The sequence below is a fragment of the Delphinus delphis genome, chromosome 9 (assembly GCF_949987515.2).
Source record: "Delphinus delphis chromosome 9, mDelDel1.2, whole genome shotgun sequence".
Lineage (NCBI taxonomy): Eukaryota > Metazoa > Chordata > Mammalia > Artiodactyla > Delphinidae > Delphinus > Delphinus delphis.
The window spans coordinates 63,507,216-63,529,605 of NC_082691.1; the positions used below are offsets into that span (position 1 = coordinate 63,507,216).

Consider the following 22,390-nt stretch of genomic DNA (forward strand, 5'->3'; position numbering starts at 1 on the left):
GTATTACTAAAAAGTGCTAATGATCACCTGAGCCTCCAGCAAGTCAAAATCTTTTTGCAATAGTAACATTAAAGAACACTGATTACAGACCACCATAACAAATATGATAGCAATGAAAAAGTTTGAACTATTGCGGGAATTACCAAAATGTGACAAAGAGACATGAAGTGAGCAAATGCTGTAGGAAAAATGGTCCCGATAGACTTGCTTGATGCATGTTTGCCACAAACCTTCGATTTGTAAAAAAATGCAATATCTGCAAAGTGCAATAAAACGAGGTATGCCTGTGTAATCTAATCAGTAAAACCTTAAGAGAAAGATAATACTTCCCCCTTCATTATAGGTAAGGAATCTAATGTCTGGGAGAAGTCACTTGTTACTTACATACATGAGCTGGAAGACTTTTTTTCTTACTTGATCAGCAATATTATAAACATAACACTTACATGAGAGGGCTAAAGATGTATATAAGAGTAATGTTTTGAAACTGTGCCACAGAAAAGGAACAAGGACACAAGTACTGAATGAAAGATAATGAATTTTGTTTCAAATAGCTCTAGGATCCTCTTTTTTTTTTTTTTTTGAGAGGAGACATAAAGGATCCAGGAATAAAAGAAGTCATAAAGGCAGTCTCTTTAGCAGCACAGTGGACTTTCATCTCTGGACACAATGACTGGGCCTTGTTGCCTTGGAGTTTCTTTATTTACTGTCATAGAAACAAAAATTACTCATATCACTCCTGATGCAAACTCTAAACCTGAAATTGATATGCCAAGAGCAAAGAATCATACAGGACTCAAATATTTGGCAGATTTTTCTCCCCTTATAATACTGAAACTGCCTGTCTTTATCAACGGAGAAAGGGATACTCATTTGTACTTCAGAGTAACTTGTTAAAACTTTTAGATACCGTCAATTTTCAATTAACTTGAAAAGCTAAAAATGATCACTTCATATTTTGCCATCAAAAAAGTTTCTCAAAATTTTGAAATAATGAAAAAACAAAAAAGACCACAGAAAATCTATCAGTTTAAATCTTAATAACTTGTTAATTGATTTTGCCTTTAATCTTTGGGCAGGGAGTAAAGGGAATAAAGGTATTATATTAATTGTTATATATGAAAAAAATCATTTCATAATCCCACATAACACCTGTGGTATGTAGTTATTTCTCAATAATCCAATCTATGACTTAACTACTAACTCACAGTTAATTTACCATAATCCAATTACCTTTTCTCTGTGGAATGTATTTTTAAACTTCATTCTGAACTTGCTTGACACTCTAGGAAGTTATTCCAAACCAAACAATAAAGTCATAAAAGGAAGACAATTCAGTAGGAGGTGAGATGTAATACTCTCTATAAGGACTCTTGCCAAATTTGTTCCTGCTAATTGTTGCACGATGTAAATAGAAAGACCATTTTTTTAATCATACAAAACACCTGTCTAGGCATTTGACTTCTCTCAAAACTTCTCGGAAAAAGACAACAGTCAACTAACTTTAAAAGTGTGACTGTTCAAAATAAAATTGAAACAAGGTGATATAAATGTTTATATGAATACGGTTTAAAATGTTTAAGGAGCAAAAACAGAGATGAAAACAATTAATTATTATATGTTGGGGAAATGAACAGCAAGTAAAGATTTTCTCATAAGTTTTTCTCTCATTTAAAATAATTCCAAAGACTTATCCTATTAGGTGACTGTTAGCAAAGTTGATTGCTGCATTTATGAATTTACACACATATATATAAACTGAGGAAAACCTATGGTTCTAATCTCAATACATTTCTTAAAAACTCTATGCAGGGCTTCCCTGGTGGTGCAGTGGTTAGGAATCTGCCTGCCAATGCAGGGGACACAGGTTCAAGCCCTGGTCTGGGAGGATCCCGCATGCCTTGGAGCAACTAAGCCCACATGCCACAACCGCTGAGCCTGTGCTCTAGAGCCGGAGCTCTGCAACGAGAGAGGCCACAGCAGTGGAAGGCCCATGGGCACTGCAACAAAGAGTAGTCCCTGCTTGCCCAAAGACCCAATGCAGCCAAAAATAAATAAAATAAATGTATATATTTAAAAAAATACATCTTTGTTGATATGTATACATTAAAAAAAACTCTACGCAAAAATCTAGGATTGAATAACTTAATTTTCAGAAACTCAAATGAAGTTCTTGAACACAGTCTATATCTTTTTACTTTCTTATTTAAAAAGTAATAAATTCTGTAAACTCCTTTAGAGGAAATGACATTTGTGTTGCAATAAGTCGGTCAAGTTCAAGAAAATCTGATGTAAGACAGTACCATAAATGAAGGAAGTCTTTCCTAACTCTCAAATGTACTATGTTCTGATCATTCAAGATGCTTAGCACTGAAATTATTGTTCCTGTTTTATTATATCTGGATTTCTGTGCCTGAAATGCAACAAGAAGAAAAACTTTTGTTTTAATTCTGGACTCCTTCCACATCATAAAGTTGGCATTCTATATGTTGAAAAGAAACAGTATTGTTTAGGATTGCTATTTTGATATGGGTTATAATAAAAATGGTAAAAAAGTTTTATGTTATTAGTGGCTTTTATTATTGATGTATTATATCCAGTATATCTAAAAGGAGAGTACAAAGAGAACGTACTATCCCTTCTTCTTGCTATGCTAAATAAACTCATTTAAAAAGTAATAAGGTAAGAAAACAATGAAGAAAATTACTGAGATTCAAGTTCATAAACTAATAACTTGTAGTAAAGAATTATTTGAACTTATATGGATGATATCAGCAGTTGATAACTTGAGTTTTTAAAGTATATAAGTAGAAGAAAACACAAAATATAACCCTTTCAAAACCTCTCTGAATATTAATAAACTCAACATAGTAAACCAAAGTAATTAATTTAATCTTAGAAAAGTTTTGATAACATATAGTACATTCTATAATGGAATGTGTGACACAGAAACCAAATTTATGGTTACCAAAGGGGAAAGGGCTTGGGGGGGAGGAGTAAATTAGAAGTTTGGGATCAGCAAACTACTACATATAAAATAAACGAGGTCCTACTGTATAGCACAGGGAACTATATTCAATATCTTGTAATAAACTATAATAGAAAAGAATCTGAAAAAGAATATCTTTATCTATCTATCCATAAATAAATATATCTGAATCACTGTGCTGTACACAAGAAACTAACACATTGTAAATCAATTATACTTCAATAAACCAAACCAAAACCAACAATGGAATGTGTGCTCATTAGAACAGAATTCATAAAAATAAGTTTATTAGAAAATGACCTTCAAAAAGCTTTGTGGTCAGGTTTTATACTTGTGAGCTCTTTCAAACTTTAACAGCTCCCATGCTAGATAAACTATAACACATAAAAAGAAGTTAACTACCCAATGCCATTTATGAACTAACTAGTACAAAACCCTGAAACAAATGTCTCTCAAAAAGAGACAAAAAGAGAAAAGATACCTAATTTCACTTATGAATACACATAACAAAAGTTTTAAATAATAAACCAGTGACAGGGTGGGATAGGAAGGGTGGGAGGGAGATGCAAGAGGGAGGAGATATGGGGATATATGTATATGTATAGCTGATCCACTTTGTTATAAAGCAGAAAAAAACAACAACAACCCAGTAACAAACTAAATTCAATAGTATAATAATCATCTGACATGACTGAATCAAATATATTCCAAAGATCAAGTAATAGTTATCAAAGAGAAATGATAGGATCACAGGTGATTGTATTTTCTTCTTCATACTCTTTGGTACTTTCTCAATTTTCTATAATGAATAATATCTTATACCTAGAAGAAAACAAAGATTATTTTTTAAAAGTTACATGTCCCAAAATAAAAGAAAGTGAAAGTGTGTATAATGCTACTACATCTTTAGAAGAAATGAACGTGGCATATATTAAGTAATATTTATGAAGGTAAAATGAAAATTATCTGTTGGAGCAAAATCATAATGCCTTCCTATTTTTTTCTGTAGTTAGCCTTCCTCATTCTATGGCTGGGAGGGTAAACTAGTGAGTAAGTTATACAAACTATTTAATGCTATATTCTCCTCCTACTCCGGCTATCGAATGAAGTCATAATGTATAAATGAGTCATGTGCAAATCAAGGTTAGTAAAACATTCTAAAGAATTAGTCATTGGCTTAATGAGCCATTTAAAGGTTTGAAAAGGAGGGTCAATTTAGACTACTCAAAAATGGAAGTGAAACAAAAAAACTTGGAAAAATATATTTCTAACATACTCTCATGGCTGAAAGTCATTTTATAAAAGCCCTTGCAAATCAAGAAAAAGAACTCAGATGGTTCAGAAAAGAAGAAAATAAGTGACCAAGTTTTTAAAAAGTTCAACTTCAAAAGTAATAGAAATATTAATACTTTTTTAAAAAGCTATCATTTGGCAAAGATCAGAAAAAAAAAAGATATCTACTCCCAGGAAAATACAGAATTAGGTACTTAGATATACTGTTGGTGAAAATATAAATTGGTACAACCTTTTCAGAGGGTAACCTCTGGCAGCACATTCAAAAGGCTTTGATCAAGCAATTCCATTTAAACAATCATGGACACGCACAGATGCTACAAGAATGTTCACTGATCCATTATTTATCATAACAGAAAGTGAAAAGCAATCTAAATGTTCACCAATGAAGAACTTGCTAAATAATTAATGATATCCGTATATGATATAATACCAAAGACAATATAGTCATTAAGTATAAGTTTATTATTAAGAAATAAATTAACAAGTTAAACATTGTTTTAACAAGTTAAAAACAATGTTATAGTATGGTCTCATTTTGGGAAAAATGATACTTAATAGTTATACGTACAGAAGGAGAAAGGAGTACATTTACTAAAATATGGGGTTTTTTAGGTGGTGAAAATTGCAGATTACTTTTTTTTGCTTATCTAGATTTTCTAATTTTATATCAGCATATACTATACCAGAAATAAAAAGAGAAAGAATCAAAGGGAAAATTAAGTTTAAGATAGGTAAATAATTAAAAATGGAGAAATTCCTTGTAAAAAGCTGGATCTAAATTCAGGTACTCATGAGTCCTTAATCATCAAAACTCCCCTAAAGCTAAATCAAATGATTGGAAATCCACACCTGTGGACCCCGTGAGTTAATTTTGAAATATATAATGAATCACATGATCTGTGCTTGTTCTAAGTATACTAGAGGGGACTCAAAAGTGAGTCAAACAGATACAGCTTTATCCTTTACAATAACTCATGTTTCTCATACAATTTTAGTGAAATTAAATCTCAGTAATTGTAAATGATATATGCCAAGCCTCCAAGTGTGCTACCCAGGTCAGCTGAACCATCTACAATTATGACAGCAGGCATGCAGGGATTGGGCTGGGTACTGTTTTCTAGAGTGCTAGGTACTCAGGTTAAAAACTGTTGCTCAGAATTTGGCATAATGCTGGACATTTCTCATTCTCTTTTTAACTTTAAGAAAGATATATGATAAAACTAGTCATTCAGTTTTTATCTCCAAATCTGAGGGCTCAAATGGAATACTGTTTAGAGATCATTTTTAAATGTATTACTTAAAATGAATAATATACTATATGAGAACATCATGTCTAAAATAAAGTTGGGAAAAGAATAGCTTTGTTTATTATATACACTGAATGTATATAATTTCTTTTTTAATCTTAATAACCCAGGTGGATATTAGAATAGTATACTGTTGGAATTCTCCCAAAGTGTAATTATTTAAAACAAGTGAAATGAAAAATAAAAACACAAAAACAGAACATATTCTAATATGATACCCTGAAGGAAACAGGGGGCAGGAGAGTTTTTAGGTGAATCTTCTCCACTCTAGAGAACTGGAAACTAAGGCTTACAAAACTGAAATTTGTCCAGGGCTAAACCATTAGAATGTGGCAGTGCTGAGATCTGAACCAAGGATTTACCAACTACTAAACTCAAACATCTATTACACGACCCCATTCCCTTACAAGATTGTCTAGCGGTCAGATCACAGATTAACATAACTTGTTAAAGAAAGAAAATACTGTGTATCTTTACTAGATAAACCACAATATTTATATTATGCAGAGAAAAACAGAACAATAATTATGGATCAGTAGATATCGAGTTCCTTCTCCTGCCAAAACTAGGAACACATGACAATATCATGCATGGTACACAGTTGTGCACAAAAGACAAAATAGAATAAATTATTTAATTAGCTTAGAAAGACAAAATTTTTAAATATCAGCAAAACAACACCTTACTAAAGAAGTAATTCTCATTCCCAACTGGAAGCATGCTTTACTCAAAAGCTTCAGAGAGAGCTATAATCAGACTGAATGCTGGCTCTGCTATTTATTAGCTAAGTTCCTAAGCAAGTTGATAGAAAATTACAATAACTACCAGCTGTACTGTGTTTTAATGATTAAGTTAGGTAAGCATGCAGGGCACACTTGGACATAAGTAGATACCTCAATGTTTTAGTTCCTTTTCCCTGGTTACAAGATAACAAGGCAGTGCCAAATTAACCCAAATGCAAATCGGTTTCTAATTGTTTTCTAGTTCTAATGCAGTGTAGCCCCCTTTTATCTTAAGGAACTTCAGGGGGTTTCTTTTTTGTAACATTTCACTATGCTTTAAAGCTAGGTTAGGTTCTCAAACTTTTCCTATCTCCCTCTATCAAAGTGTCTCATTCTCTTAGAGAATGAGAACGCGAGAACGCTAGAACGCTAATGGTGTGACTGACAGAGAAATCAAGATAAACTGACAAACTGTTCATGGGGGAAGACTGACTGTATAATAACATGATGATTTTTTTGATGGTGTATTCGGAACCCAGACTCTGAGTGGGACATTTGAGGTAAGGTAAATGAAAGGGCTGTGCCACGACAGGGCTTCAGAGGAGATACAACAGAGGCAGGAAGGATGTTGCAGGAACCCACATCATGTTAAACCTCTGACCGTCTACTTCCACCTAATTATAAGCAGGAACTTGCCAAACAAATTAAGTAACCCTCCAATCAACTGCTAAACAACTTTGTAATCTATTAGCACCTTGAAAATGAAGAACATATGTTGAAAAAAAGTAGACAAATGGCATTTACATCTATAATGGCAGAATACTGTCATACTTGGTTTAAATTTCATAGGTTAATGGTTTTTAGGAGAGGAAAAAAATTTTCTCTCTATCCTTCTAGATTCTTGCCTGAGATCCCCCGTACTAAAAAGACAGATTAACAGAAAAAAATTTCTTCATACCTACAAGAGCTCCCACGAAGATATGAGACCCAAAGACAGCCAGGCAATTGAGGCTTACATACCATACTGAGCTAAGGAGAAAGAGGTAGGAGTCTGGGGCTTTAAAGGGGAGGAAGGCAATTCACAGAAGAGGGGAAGAGCAAACGTTTGGTAAACAAATATTTGTCCTGCTATGCAGATAAGTCTCTCAGATGAAAAATGTGATCTCTGGTAATAGCTCTCTTCCTGGTACAGGACCCCTTTCTAAATTTTTAGGCAGTTCAGGAGGAGGCAAAAAGCCTTTCCTGAGTCTGCTGAGTCTTGACTGCCTTCAGCACCAAATAATCCACATGCCAAAATGGCACATTTCGGGGTGGCATATTCTGCTCCCCTTCAGGTTTAAGAAATAGATGGTAAACATAAAAGTGCATTAATAAGGAAGGTAAATAGTTTAGAAATGTAGCACCGTGCCATAGCAGAGGGAGAAGTCTGCCACCTGCTGACAGAAAAACAGGATTGTATAATTTCCCTGATGGCTGTTTTTTTAAAGGGTGAAAACCTATCAGGAAAGGTTCATGACATTAGATTTCAAATTAGTTATTACATGAAGATATAAATTACAACCTATAATTAAAAGAAGAATAAAGATTAAAATAGGATTTCAGATTCTCTGTATTTTTTTTTAATATATTTATTTATTTATTTTTGGCTGTGTTGGGTCTTTGTTACTGTGCGCGGGTTTTCTCTAGTTGCGGCGAGCGGGGGCTACTCTTCGTTGCGGTGCGCGGGCTTCTCCTTGCAGTGGCTTCCCTTGTGGCGGAGCACGGGCTCTAGGCACGTGGGCTTCAGTAGTTGTGGTGCGCAGGCTCAATAGTTGTGGCACACGGGCTTAGCTGCTCCATGGCATGTGGGATCTTCCTGGACCAGGGCTCGAACCCGTGTCCCCTAAATTGGCAGGAGGATTCTTAACCACTGCACCACCAGGGAAGTCCCTCTGTATGCTTATTAATTTAATAATAATTATTAATATTAATAATTATTAATTTAATAATTATTTTAAAAACAAGTAAAATAGGAATATATGGAAATGACTTAACATAAATTATAGGGAACATTCAAACTGCTGTGAAAAATTAAGGATAACCCAAAACACTTGGCAAAATTATAAAATCTGTGGGGGAGGGAAAGTGATTTTCCCTCTATCCTTCTAGGTTCCTGGCTGAGACTCTGCTGTAATAAAAGACAGATTGAGAAAAACAAGTTGAATAACATATACAGTATACTTCCTGTATACATGAGAGATACCCAGGAAAACTGAGTTAACTCTCAAAATGGCCCAAGCCATCGCCTTAAATACCATCTCTAGCTAAAGACAAAAGATGCTGGGCAGGGGAAAGCCAGGTTTTCAGGCAAAGCTCAGTAAATAAGGGTACGGTTGTCACGTGGAGTTAAGACCTTTAAGAGGTCTTATATAATATATATATATTCAGTTGTTGCCCTCTTTCTGACAGAGAGAGGTAGACACCCCTACAAATGGAGATTTCCCTTATAAGTGTAAATTGTTCTTATCAAAGGGTAACTTGCTTTTCAGAGTTTCTCTTGTGTCAGCTGTTTTTTTTTTTAAAATAATCAGCCTAAAATAATCCTTAATGCCACGGAGGCCTATTTTGGAGTTACAAATTCTGCTCCCTTTCAAATCCTGTAGATTTCACCTCTGCAATCCTCTTTCTGTCCTCCTCTTTGAACTGCTCCCACAGCAGTCTAGAGAGCATAGTCATTCTCTTTACTTCAGGCTTATTTTAATTCCTGCTCATCCAGAGTGGCAGGTTTGCCACCCCAAGGTGTACCTCTTTGGCATAAAGATTATTTCGAGATGATTATCTCAAAGAAACAGCAGATACAAGAAAAGCTCTGAAAACAGAGTAGAAATTACCTTTTTGTAATGGAAATTTACATTTATGAAGGACATCTCCATTTGTGTGTCTCCCTTTGTACCAGGAAGAGAAGATGAGTAAGCACAAGAAACATATTAATGGAGAATGCACTTAAATTTGTGTATCAACCCTAGGTCAGGCTTGCCATACTCCTCTTCTGTCGCAACTCTTAACAGGCTCCCACACAGTTCTTTTGTCTTTAGCTTTAGATGGTATAATTCTAAGGCATCCAGAAGTTACTCATTTTCCCCTGGTATCGCCCATGTGTACAGGTTAATGAACTTCCGTTTGTTTTTCTCGTTAGTTTGTCTTGTTATGGGGTCCCCAGTGGAGAATTTAGAAAGGTGGAGGGAAAATTATTTTCTCCTCCCCTATACTTCTCTCCTCCTGGTCCTAGTAATGCTAATTCAGTGTACCTCAGCTACCAGGTTATTCATACTAAAATGCATTCCAGATCTTATTTATTTTAGAAAAACAAACTCAAAGGCTCTTTAGCAAATTAATTACAAACACCTGATAATAAAGATGCTTCTACAATGTGGTCCCAACACACTTTTTATAATGTTATTTCTTTTAACTAACCAGTTTTTAAAAATATATAAAATACATGCTCATGTTCTTTCAAACAGTATGAAACGTTAAAGGATGAAAAAGTTGAAGGCTTCCTCCACAGTCTCATTCTCCCAAGTTTGACTCTCACCAGCAACAACTATAAACAGCTTCTAATATAGTTTTTCAAGAATTTCCAATAACAAGCATATACATGTATCTCTTTTGGAACCACAACTGTCCTCCAACTTGCTATTTTCCCCCTCATTTGAGCTTCTGTTTTTTTAAAATTTTATTTTATTTATTTAGTTTTTATACAGCAGGTTCTTATTAGTCATCCATTTTATACACATCAGTATATACACGTCAGTCCCAATCGCCCAATTCATCACACCACCACCACCACCCCCCAACCGCTTTCCCCCCTTGGTGTCCATACGTTTGTTCTCTACATCTGTGTCTCTATTTCTGGCCTGCAAACTGGTTCATCTGTACCATTTTTCTAGATTCCACATATATGCATTAATATACAATATTTGTTTTTCTCTGACTTCCTTCACTCGGTATGACAATCTCTAGATCAACCCATGTCTCTACAAATGACCCAATTTCGTTCCTTTTTATGGCTGAGTAATATTCCACTGTATATATGCACCACATCTTCTTTATCTATTTGTCTGTTGATGGGCATTTAGGTTGCTTCCATGACCTGGCTATTGTAAATAGTGCTGCAATGAACATTGGGGTGCATGTGTCTTTTTGAATTATGGTTTTCTCTGGGTATATGCCCAGTAGTGGGATTGCTGGGTAATATGGTAATTCTATTTTTAGTTTTTTAAGGAGTCCATACTGTTCTTCATAGTGGCTGTATCAATTTACATTCCTACCAACAGCACAAGAGGGTTCCCTTTTCTCCACTTCCTCTCCAGCATTTGTTGTTTGTAGATTTTCTGATGATGCCCGTTCTAACTGGTGCGAGGTGATACCTCATTGTAGTTTTGATTTGCATTTCTCTAATAATTAGTGATGTTGAGCAGCTTTTCATGTGCCTCTTGGCCAACTCGTCTGAGCTTTTTAAAATGTTAACTCATGCAGATTTACTTTTTTGTTTCCAAAGCTGCACAATATTTTATTATACAAATGCACCATAATTTAACCATGCACTGTTATTTATTTAACCAATGTATACCACCTCCAGAGTAAATGAAAGTGCCCATTTTTCTACATCCTCATCACTCTGCTTTCTCTTCTTCACACAGTAATTTCTGGCAGCCCCAATTTTCACTATTTGTGAGCACAAGACTTGGAAGTCTTGTGACTTGTAAAATTTGTAATTTTGCTGAAGGCAAGTATTTGAATTGTTTACTTCAATGGTTCTCAAACTTTTGCAAGCCTCAGAATCATGGAGTGGGGTAGGGTGGGGGGGAGCTTGTTAAATGAAGAAAGTAAAAGGATCTAAGGATATGACAGCTTTTAGCCAGAAAACAAAATTCTTGAATAAATTAAAAATAGTAGTATCTGGTTCAAGGGTGGCTGTCTGTCATGTAAATGAATTCACAACAAAAGGAATAAGCAAAAAAAAAATTTGTAAAGCTAAAACTTTTTCAGGAACTATTATAGCTAATATAAAAATGCCTCACTAGATAAGAGATCACACTTTTCACTGAAGTTGAAAATGTGGTTAACTTGCTGCTTGAGGATAACACACAGGAAACATGACAAATGTGCTTTGAAAAGACAAAGTCATATGCCTGGTAGAAACATTTCCATACTTCCAAATTTGGAGATTCAAGATAACCTTGGATATTTTCTTTGCCAAAGTTAAGATTTTAATGTATTTTCCTTATTTGACAATATATTTTATTCAAATTGGACTAATCATGATTGCTACCCCTCAAATACCACCACATACATCGAACATTACCCAATGTCATCTCCTGTTCCTTTGAACTCCACAAAGCCTTCTGTTGATCTCTCTCTCAAGACATTTATATTCATTCATTCTAGAAGTACTGTTAGGACTTTAGCTTTTAAGCTAGTTGTGACATATTTGGGAGATTAGCTTCTAAATCTCATTAGCATGTATGATGGCAGTGGTCATGTGCAGGAGTTGTTTAAGATCTAGATATTTCAGGTGTGAATGAATAAATCTTTACTCTTGGGGTGGACAGAAGATCAAAGCTATTCAGAATTTGTATTCTCTACTGCTGTATTACCAAATACTTGGAATAGTTGGAATGCTCTATTTTTCTACCAGCCTACTGACCACTGGTAATATTATATTATATACAGGTGTTTTCATTTGATTAAATATTGAATATTTACTGAATAGTCAATGATATGAAAAAAGAACGGGCACTGTGCTGTGGTATGGTAGACCGGTAATTACCTAATACACACCCTCCTCTTCTTCTTACTAATAGAATCCCAATTTTGTCAGAGGGTGGCAAGTTGCTCAATCAAAAAAAAAAAAAATTCCTCAGCTTCACTTACACTTAGGATGACCATACGATACTGTTCCCTCCAGTGACATGCAAGAAGAAAGTTTTGCTTATTAAATAAGTATTCTCCTCTCTGCCTCCTCCTTTCTGCTGCCTGGAAGATGGAGATGTTGGCCAGGACTACAACAGCCATCTTGTGACCATGAGAAAAGCCAAGGACATTTCAAAGACCTCTTCATATCCTTGTACCCTCTAATTAACACCAGCAACTGCCTATTTTTTGGACTTCTCGTTACAATAAAAAAATAAAATCTGAACTGTTTACTAAAGCCACTGATTTGGGGTCTCTGTTTCTCTTAGTCAAGTACAATTAATAAAAAAGGGTGACAAAGAACTATGCACCAATCCAGACTCTTCCAGAATATACATTACAGTAAACAATATAAGAGTACATAAATTGCTAAATTATGAGAAATCATCAGGAAATGCCACAGGAGTTCAGGGAATATGCTTCACAGAACAAATCAAGAACTGAAAACAGGTGCTAAAAGGTCATAAATTTCTGTACTGATATAAATTAGATGAAAGTTGAGTTATAGAAATATTTTAAAAGCCTATGTGATAGTGCTGATCCACTAAAGCAGCTGTTTGAATCTTGGTTCCCCCCCTCCCTTTTCTAAATATATCTAAATATAGACTCAATAGTTGGCTTTCCACTTAGAATAGTACCCAGAAAACGTTTGATATTATCTTTAGAAGAAAGGAAGAAGTTTTTGTTAGAAGTTTATCTCCAGGAAGGAAACACACTGAAGTTTCAAAAACAGCACCAGCTATTTAAGGAATAACTCCTGATGTTCACAAGGAAGCCATAAGTACTTGAGATGTGTTTAAATTAAAAATGACAATTTTAACTGGTTGGGGAACTTCCAGTGACAGTTCCATCCCTCCTATTCCTGCTGTCCAAATAATTTCCACCCTCTTTGTTGCTCTTTAGGGAATAGTGTTGAGACTATACATTTGTTCTGGTTTTGTGCTTCCATTTTATTTCATTTGTTAGATACTTCCACCTTGGGAGAATTCCCCACCCCTAAATTTATAGAGCTATAACTCTATAAATATACATAAATTGTATTTATACAATATATACATATACATATGTCACTGTATAAATTTAAGGTATACAGCATAATGATTTTACATACATATATTGTGAAATGATTTCTGCAGTAAGTTTACTTAGCATCCATCATCTCATATAGATACAATAAGAAAGCCAAAAAAAAAAAAGTCTCTGTTTGTGATGAGAACTTTTAGGATTTAATCTCTTAGCAGCCTTCCTATATATCCTACAGCAGTATTAGCTATAGTCATTACGTTGTACATTATAACCCTAGTACTTATTTATCTTAAAACAAAGTTTGTACCTTTAATAAAGGATATGAGAAGAACTGAATAAGATTAAACCATCTCATCTTTTTTTGTCATTAGTTTTCTATTGGAGAAAAATAGGTAATCTGCTGGTAAAAAGTAAAACCAGAATATATTCTGGTAATACAAAAGAAACAAAAAAGAAAACAGTTGATATATAAAAATTGGAAAGAGGTGCCATTTAGTAGGAGAAATTAAGTCAACTGGACAGAAGTAAAGAACAAAGTAAGTAGAGACAGTGCAGGGCTGAAAATAAGACATAATGTAAATTAAAATATGCAGAAATAAATGGATGCTATAAATCAGTGAGTAGTACAGTCGGCCATTCGTATCTGTCAGTTCCACATCAGCGATTCAACCAACAAAGGACTGAAAATATGTGGGGGAAAAAAATTCCAGAAAGTTCCAAAAAGCAAAACTTGAATTTGCTGCTTACTGGCAACAATTTACATAGCACTTACATTGTATTTACAACTATTTACATACCATTTACATTGTATTAGGTATTAGAGATAATCTAGAGATGATTTAAAGTATATAGGAGGTTGTGTATAGGTTATAAGTAAATACTACAGCATTTTATAAAAGGGTCTTGAGCATCCTTGGACTTTGGTATCCAAGCGGGTCCTGGAACCAATCCCCCATGGATGATGAGGGGCTACTATTCACTCTTAGAGAGAGGGATGTTCCTTATTCCTTTAAAAAGGCATCTGTCCACCTGTGTTCTCTATCCTCTACCTTCCTATCTCCTCTAGAACTCAGCTTGATTTTCCCTCTCCCCCTCTCTCATTTTTTTTGGCCAAGCTGTGGGGCTTGGGAGATCTTATTTCCCCAACCAGGTACTGAACCTAGACCATGCAGCCGAGTGCTAACCACTGGACCACCAGGGAACTCCCTTCCTCCTCTCTCACTTCTTTAAGCACTCGTTTTTCACTGCCATCCTGCCTGCCAACATGGTCACGTGCCAACCATTCAGAACCAAAACCAAACCAAACGTACACTGACGGCACAAGTATTTTTGTACTCAACAATCACTTTCTGGTCTTCTTCACTCCATTGTTCTTCTAGTGGCTGTCCAACCCACAAGGCTTTCAGTTAATTTTTGATCTGTGCAGACTGACACTTCTGCCTCTGCCCCTTCTTGTGGAAACATGTCCTGTTACCCCATCTCTGAGATCTCTGTTTTCTTTACTGAACATCCACTATATGTCAGTATTCTCAAGTTTTCTTTTTTCATTTTGCTGCAAAGTTATGGGTAAGAAACTATTATCATTTCCACTATTTACTGCCAGGAGGCTAGACACTTGAGAAAGTAGTTTCCAGTCCCAGTTTATCTTCGCAACTCCAGCACTACATTTTCAGTTGCTGTTGCTAATAATAACAGGTAATGCATATACTATATATTACTATGGGCCAATATATGGCAACAAGTACTTTTCTAAGCATTTTACTTATTTTAACTAATTTATGGACATTTCTACTTGGCTAAACAGGACAAAGTGAACTTATTGTTCCACATTGTCCCTGCCTCCTCTTTCTTTCCCCCTTTCTATCTTGGCTAATAAGGTAGCCAGTATCACCATTTAGCTTGTAATCCCCCCCCACCCCTGTGATTAATCTCTTTATTTAATGATCATAAATAATGATAAGCTCACAAATGATAGCAATTATGTCCACTGTGTTATTTCATGTAATCTTCACAACTATCCCATGAAATAGGTAGTATTATCATCTTCCAATTAATAGATGAAGAAACAGACTCAGAGGAGTTAAATAACTTGCCCAAGATCACACAGCTTGATAAATGAGAAAGCCTACATTCAAAGCTAGGTTTGTATGAGTCCAGAGTTTGTAGTGCCACTAAGTCCTGCTGATTTTACCTCTGAAATGTTTATCCTCTGATCGCTCGTCTCCTAGTCTAGACCCTAATCATCTTTCACAATGAATACTGCCAACAACCTCCTAAATTATTTCCTTCTTTCCAGGCTCTCCGCTTTCACCCTATCTTGTCTAAGTGATCTGTATAAAATATAGTTTTGAACATGCAACTATCCTGTTTAAAAACCTTTCATGGCCCCCATAGGCAAAGCCTTTAGAATGGCTTTACAAGATTCCTTTACAATTTGGCGTCTTTGCCCACATTCCCCATCTCTTCCTTCCAAATACACATCTGTGGCTTCCTGGTGTCACAGTAGTTAAGAATCCCCCTACCGGGCTTCCCTGGTGGTGCAGTGGTTAAGAATCCGCCTGCCAATGCAGGGGACCAGGGTTCGTGCCCCGGTCCGGGAAGATCCCACATGTCGTGGAGTGGCTAGGCCCATGAGCCACAACTACTGAGCCTGCACGTCTGGAGCCTGTGTTCCGCAATGGGAGAGGCCGCGACAGTGAGAGGCCCGCGCACCGCGATGAAGAGTGGCCCCTGCTCTCCGCAACTGGAGAAAGCCCTCGCACAGAAACGAAGACCCAACACAGCCAAAAATAAATATAAAATAAATAAATTTAAGAATCCGCCTACCAATGCAGGGGACAGGGGCTCGATCCCTGGTCCAGGAAGATCCCACATGCTGTGGAGCAACTAAGCCCGTGCGCCACAACTACTGAGCCTGCGCCCTAGAGCTTGCGAGCCACAACTACTGAGCCCACGTGCCACAACTACTGAAGCCCACCCTCCCTAGAGCCCATGCTCCGCAACAAGAGAAGCCACCACAATGAGAAGCCTGGGCACCAAAACCAAGAGTAGCCCCTGCTCACCGCAACTAGAGAAAGCCCGCGCGCAGCAACGAAGACCCAACGCAGCCAAAAATAAATAAATTAAAAAACAAAAACAAATACACATCTGTATATGATGCTGTAGCCACAAGACTACTTGTCCCTATGCCTGAATTAATATAACATTATGTATATATAAAGATTGACTGATTTCTATACTACAAACCATGGGCCTTAATTATTTTCACAAAGATGGCAAACTGTTCTTATAATGGCTTCATTGTGGATTTTGTGAAAGCATTGATTTTTACCTTTACCTGGTTTCGAGGAGAAGTGATAGACTAATCCACAGTCTAAGTACATACAAGAAGATATGGCAATGTGGGTTTTTTCCCCACATTTGTATTATACATTTTTGGTTTGGAACAAAAGGAAGCCACTAAAGTTTTCTATGCAGGACAGCAACATAAACAAAATGAAATTTTTGAGATGAAAACATTTGTTGCTATGAGTACAGAGATGGAGAAAGACTATGTAATAATAATCTAAGACTAATTTAACCCTACCGATAAACAAAACTATTGGCATATGAGATATGTGGGAATTAACATTTTTTTTTTTTTACTTTTAATTATGAAAAAATATTTCTGTATTCAACCTAGGGCCAATAGCAAACAACGGGACAACAAGTTTCTTTGATCAATTAGAACATATGATTGGGCTAAGTATTCTAACATGAACCTAAAATGATATTATTTAGTACAGCGGTAAACCGTCAACTGACTTGTCAAAAATACTTGACCCCAGAAGTTCACGCGTGTAGTACCTCATCCGGAGTATACACGGGATTCTTCACTCCAGGAAGTATATTAGAATGCAACTCACTGAGAAAACTGTCTTGACGAGTGGGCTCTAATTAAAAAACAAAAACCTAAAAACATCCCCAACTTTGGAGAAAACATTGCTTATAATGTACCTCAAGAGGAATTCTTCAAACACTGTCTTACAATAAAATTGGAAATAAATTTCTAAAACGTTATGTAAGAGGCTTGCGGGGAAAAAATGAACACGAAGGTACATCCCGGCAGTTTGAGACAAGAAGGAATAACATTCAAATACAAAATAAACTACTTTGAACTCCAGCTGGGTTAACTGGCATTCCTTTAATTAACCACTGAGAAGTTACACCTTGTCATAATCGAACTCATCCTACCCACGATGCAAAAAAAAAAAAACCCTCATCAGAATGGGATTGTTGCAACAGTTTGACGCGGGATGAGGGAAGGAGAAATCTGCCCAGAAACGTCCGTTTATTTCTCGAAAAAACGGGTTTTTGCAGCGGGAGGCACCTTGTTTCCGAATCACCTATTTTGCTGCCTTTTTGTTTCAAATGGAGACATAACAAAGCCCATGGGAAGCCGAGCGCCACCGTCGAAGGTCCAAACCAGGTCACCTGGCCGCGGGGTGGCCGCACGCGGGGCGAACGGCTCCCTTGTGGGCCCCTCTCATTCCAGCAGCGGTCGGCATGTGAAGGCGAGGCCGGACGGACCACCCGCGGCCCCCTAAGCGCTCCGTAGCGACGAACCCCCATACTCACCATCTCGATGATCTTGGTCTTCCGGCCCGTCTTTCTCTTCAAGGTGAAAATGTACTGGGCCAACACCGCCCCCGCCACGACGGCGCACACGCTGGCGCTCGCTACCGCGCCCACCCTCGCCACCGCGGATCGGTCCATGGACGGGACCTCCCGCGCCTCGCGTTCCAAGAAAAGAGGTCGCTAGGTGGCTGCGGGCCTCGGAAACGCCAGCCAGTGAAGACGCCCCAACGCCCCGCCCTGCTTGCATGAGCCCCGCCCCCAGGAAAGCCCCACCCACGAGCGCCCAGCGGCGGGAAGCCGGAGCGAGGAGGAGGAACTAGCCTGCGTGGGCGGCCAAGGTGGGGAAGCGGATCTTCTCAGAACCTGGGTCCGAGAGACTGAGGACAGAAAAGGGGACTTGGAATTAATTCTCTCTCTCTCTCTGCTAATGAGGACCAGGCAGTGGTTCATTCCAGCCCCGCCCAGTAGAAATGTGATTCTAACCATCACTCAGAAAATATCCTCTGCCTTGCACCCGCCTCTGACGCTCAGGACTACAACCCCCAGAAGGCATCCGGGCTCAGCTATCTGACTTGCGCAGTAGCTTGGCTGTAAAGTACTGTGACAGACTGCAGGGTGCAGCTAAGAAAACGAGGGAGTAAAAAGGTGACCTACAGAATGTGAGAAAATATTTGCAAACCGTTTACCTGATAAGGGGTTAGTATCCAGATTATGTTAAAAATTATGTCAATAACAAAAAACAACCCTATTAAAAAACAGGCAAAAGCCTCAAATAGACAATTGGTCAAGAAGCTTACGAAAAGATACTCGATATCACAAATCAGGAAAATGCGAATCAAACCCACAGTGACATATCACCTCACACAAGTTAGGACAACCATTGTCAAAAAAACAAAATTAAAAGTGTTGGTGAGGATGTGGAGAATTGGAACCCTATCCGCTGCAAAACTATGTGCCTATATACTACTGTATTGTACCTTTAAAAATTGTTATGTTGGTAAATTTTACGTTATGCGTTTTATGCCACACACATAAAAACTTGCTATGACAACACACCAAAGGTGGCTTGAAGTTACGCTGGAACAAGTAGGTGTTCGTCCTTTTTCTCCTACATCTCAGTCAGTCATCACCTCTTCCATCATTTTCTCTTTGTGAGTAGCAGGACTTGTTCTCACCTTCCTGGTCTCTTTCAAGGGACGGATGCAGTTTCCTCTGCTTTTCTCTGGGGATGACAGGAAGGGGATGCAGTGGAACAACTTGTGGGGGGGAAATCACGCCAACTCTGTGATGCTACTTGGTGAGGTGCTCTCTTTGCCCGGGACATGGAAGAAGTTGGAGCAGGAGAATAAGAGGGAGCAGTAAGGGTTGTTTTCTCTGCATCCTCTGCTCTTGCTCTAGTTATTCCAGCCCAGGGACCCTGGCAGGTGTTCTGCTTAAAGGGAAATTTGTGGAGAGTTCGTAGAAAGGTGGGATAGAGCTCACCTGAGCAGGCATCTGGTAAGAAAACAAGTCTGGAATTAACCACTGGGTGTATGAATGCCTTTTGAAGAACTGGGAAACACATGGTGGCTAATATCAGTCCATATGTTTGGTTTCTCTCTTGTTGTTTTTAACTTTTTAAGTATGTAAATCTTTGTTTTTCAGTAAATTATTGTCTACAGTGATAGATGATGCCACTTGGGACAGCAGGAACCATGGGAAAAAGATGCAGGGATTTGATGTAAATTTATGAATTTTGCTATGCATGACCTTACACTTCTCTCTGAAAGGATAATTGGCTTGGCCTTGGTTTGAAGTAGTTAAGTAGTGTTCTTGTGAGGAAGAGCCATTTGTTGGATGTGGGTTTAAAATCTCCTCACACTAACACTCCTGTTAAAAATTAAAACAACGGAAAGCAAAACTAAAAATACACCACTGACACCTGCTCTCTCATTTCTTTGGATATTAAGTTGTGGGATGGTGACAGCATACAAGAAACTAAAGAGCAGGAAGAAAGCAGGCAGAAGCTAGCTTCTGCCATTAGCTGTGCTTAGAGGAATAATGTCATATCTCTAGGCTTTGCTTTCTTATCCTGCAAAAGGAAAAAACCAAATGATTTTGGACACCTCTTAGCTATTAAAGCTCTTTGATTAGAAAGTAATGGTCTTTTTCATGCCCTGGAACTTGGCAGAGGCCCTAGGAAAAAGAAGAGGGAAGTCCTGCTATAAAGAAACATCCACCTAAGGCAATCAAGTGTCACTTCAACCAGTGCTTCTCAAATGGTGGGGTGAATGTGAACCACCTGGGGATGTTGTTTGGGGTGAGGCCAAGATTCCACATTTCTAACAAGCTCTTGGGTGTTGCTGATGCTCCTCGTCTGGGCACTACACTTTCAGTAGCAAGGAACTAAGTTGTGATTGGGGGGCTTTAAGAGACTTTAAGGAGCTCACAAATGGAGGGAGGGGTGGCTAAAGAGAATTGATAGAACAGGAGAAACAAGAAGGAATTAAAGTTTGCCAATGTTATTTTGTCAACAGAAATAGATCTTCAGTTTTATGGTTTTTTTTTTTTTTTTTTTTTTCGGTACTGGGCCTCTCACTGTTGCGGCCTCTCCCGCTGCGAAGCACAGGCTCCAGACGCGCAGGCTCCAGATGCGCAGGCTCAGCGGCCATGGCTCATGGGCCCAACCGCTCCGCGGCATGTAGGATCTTCCCGGACTGGGGCACGAACCTGCATCCCCTGCATCGGCAGGCGGACTCTTAACCACTGCGCCACCAGGGAAGCCCAAGTTTTATGTTTGAAGTCCATGGGAAATTACAGTTTGATATAGACAATGTTGGAAAGTTAGTTTTGCTTAATGGAGACATTTTTCTCTTCATTCTAGCAACTTGACAATTTTTTCACTAACAAAGGTGTTCAAGGCCTTTGTCACATTACAGCTATTTTTACCTGATACAATTACTTCTTGTTTGAAGTTATTTAAATTCAAACAGAAGCCATGTCTCTTATCTAAGCATTTTGATTTTGTATATATCATTCAATAGCCTTGAATGAAGAAGAAAAATTCTCTTGCACCACTGCTTGGGTGTTTTATATGTTCTCTAGGCAGGGCGCATGAGGTTTTCTCTTCTGTCCGCATGAGCGGACAGTAAGACCTCTTCAGATGTTGGGCAGATCTTCCCTTCCTATTTTATCACCTTGAGACTCTTTTGGAACTGGCTCCTGCAGACTGTGTGCAAAGGATCACTTACTTGTTGGTTAGCCTATTGATTTCTGTCCTTGGCTGTGACTCCAAATGGAGCTTTTGCCCCCAAGTCTTCATTATTTATGGTGGATCAGCAGCATTTGATATAGCTGGTTACTCTTTCTAGATACACTTAAAAAAAATAGGTCACAATGGTATTATTTTTATTTTGTATTATTATTATTTTTTTTTGGCCGCACCACTTGCGGGATCTTAGTTTCCTGACCAGGGATTGAACCTGTGCCCTCGGCAGTGAAAGTGCAAAGTCCTAACCACTGGACTGCTAGGGAATTCCCTAGATACACTTTTTTTTCCCACTTCCTTCCAGATAACATTCCTGGTTTTCCTTTGATCTCCTTAGATGCCCCTGTTCAGTTTTCTGGTGACTCTTCTTCTCCCTGACCTCTACAGCACCCTAGAGCCCAGTCCTTTTGCCTCTTCATTTCTCTATACCTCAGTCACTAAGAGATCTCCTTCTGTTTTTATGACTTTAAGTATCATGTATATTCTGATTACTCTCTTTCCCAGAGCTGCATCCTGCACAGGTATATCCAATTTTTTATTTGGAACCTCCACTGAGATGTCTAATTGACATCCACACTTAACGTGTACAAAGCTGAACTCATTATACCTTCCTTCCTAACTTCTGCTACTCACTGTATTCTCCGTCTCAATAATAGAATTTCATCTGTACAGTTACTCGAGTCAAAACTTTGGAGTCATCCTTGACCTCTCTCTCAAACACACCATCTGGATCCAAAATACATCCAGAATCAGACAACTTCTCACCTCCACTTCGACCATTTTGGTCTATTCTACCATCATCTCTCGACTGGATTACTGCAGTAGCCTTCTAAAAAATTTTCCCTCCAAAATCTATCCATGCTCCTTCACAGTCTGTTCCATACATGGTATCCATAGTGATCCTTTGCACAGTACATCAAATCATATCACCCCTTTGCTCAAAACCCTCCAATGGTTCCCCAGTCCACTCATAGTAAAAGCTAAAGTCCTCACAATGGGCTGTAAGTATATGTATTCCTATAGTCTCCTTTATCTTCTTTTAATATTTGCTCAAAAGTTACTTTCTCAGTGATCATTACCCTGACCACACTATATGTAATTTCAGTCCTTCCAGCTCGGGCAATTCTGATCCCCATCACTCTTACCATAGCACTTACTGTCTCTAACAGACTGACAGACTAGTATAGAATTCATTCATTATGTTTATTATGTTTCTCTTCCTGATACAATAACC

General features: G+C 37.8%; 1 protein-coding gene across 3 annotated transcripts in view; it reads right to left on the reverse strand.

Annotated features, from left to right (window-relative positions):
* NT5C3A (5'-nucleotidase, cytosolic IIIA) overlaps nucleotides 1–18,119 on the reverse strand; it is a 41,178-nt gene extending 23,059 nt beyond the window's left edge. Inside the window, exon 1 of one of the 3 annotated variants that reach the window (XM_060020701.1) lies at nucleotides 17,910–18,119. In XM_060020701.1, coding sequence (XP_059876684.1) covers nucleotides 17,910–18,047 — 138 coding nt within the window. In that variant the 5' untranslated portion in view covers nucleotides 18,048–18,119. The remainder of the gene's footprint in view (nucleotides 1–17,909) is intronic. The other 2 variants (XM_060020703.1, XM_060020704.1) reach the window with 2 other exon arrangements.
* Between the last annotated feature and the right edge of the window lie 4,271 nt (nucleotides 18,120–22,390).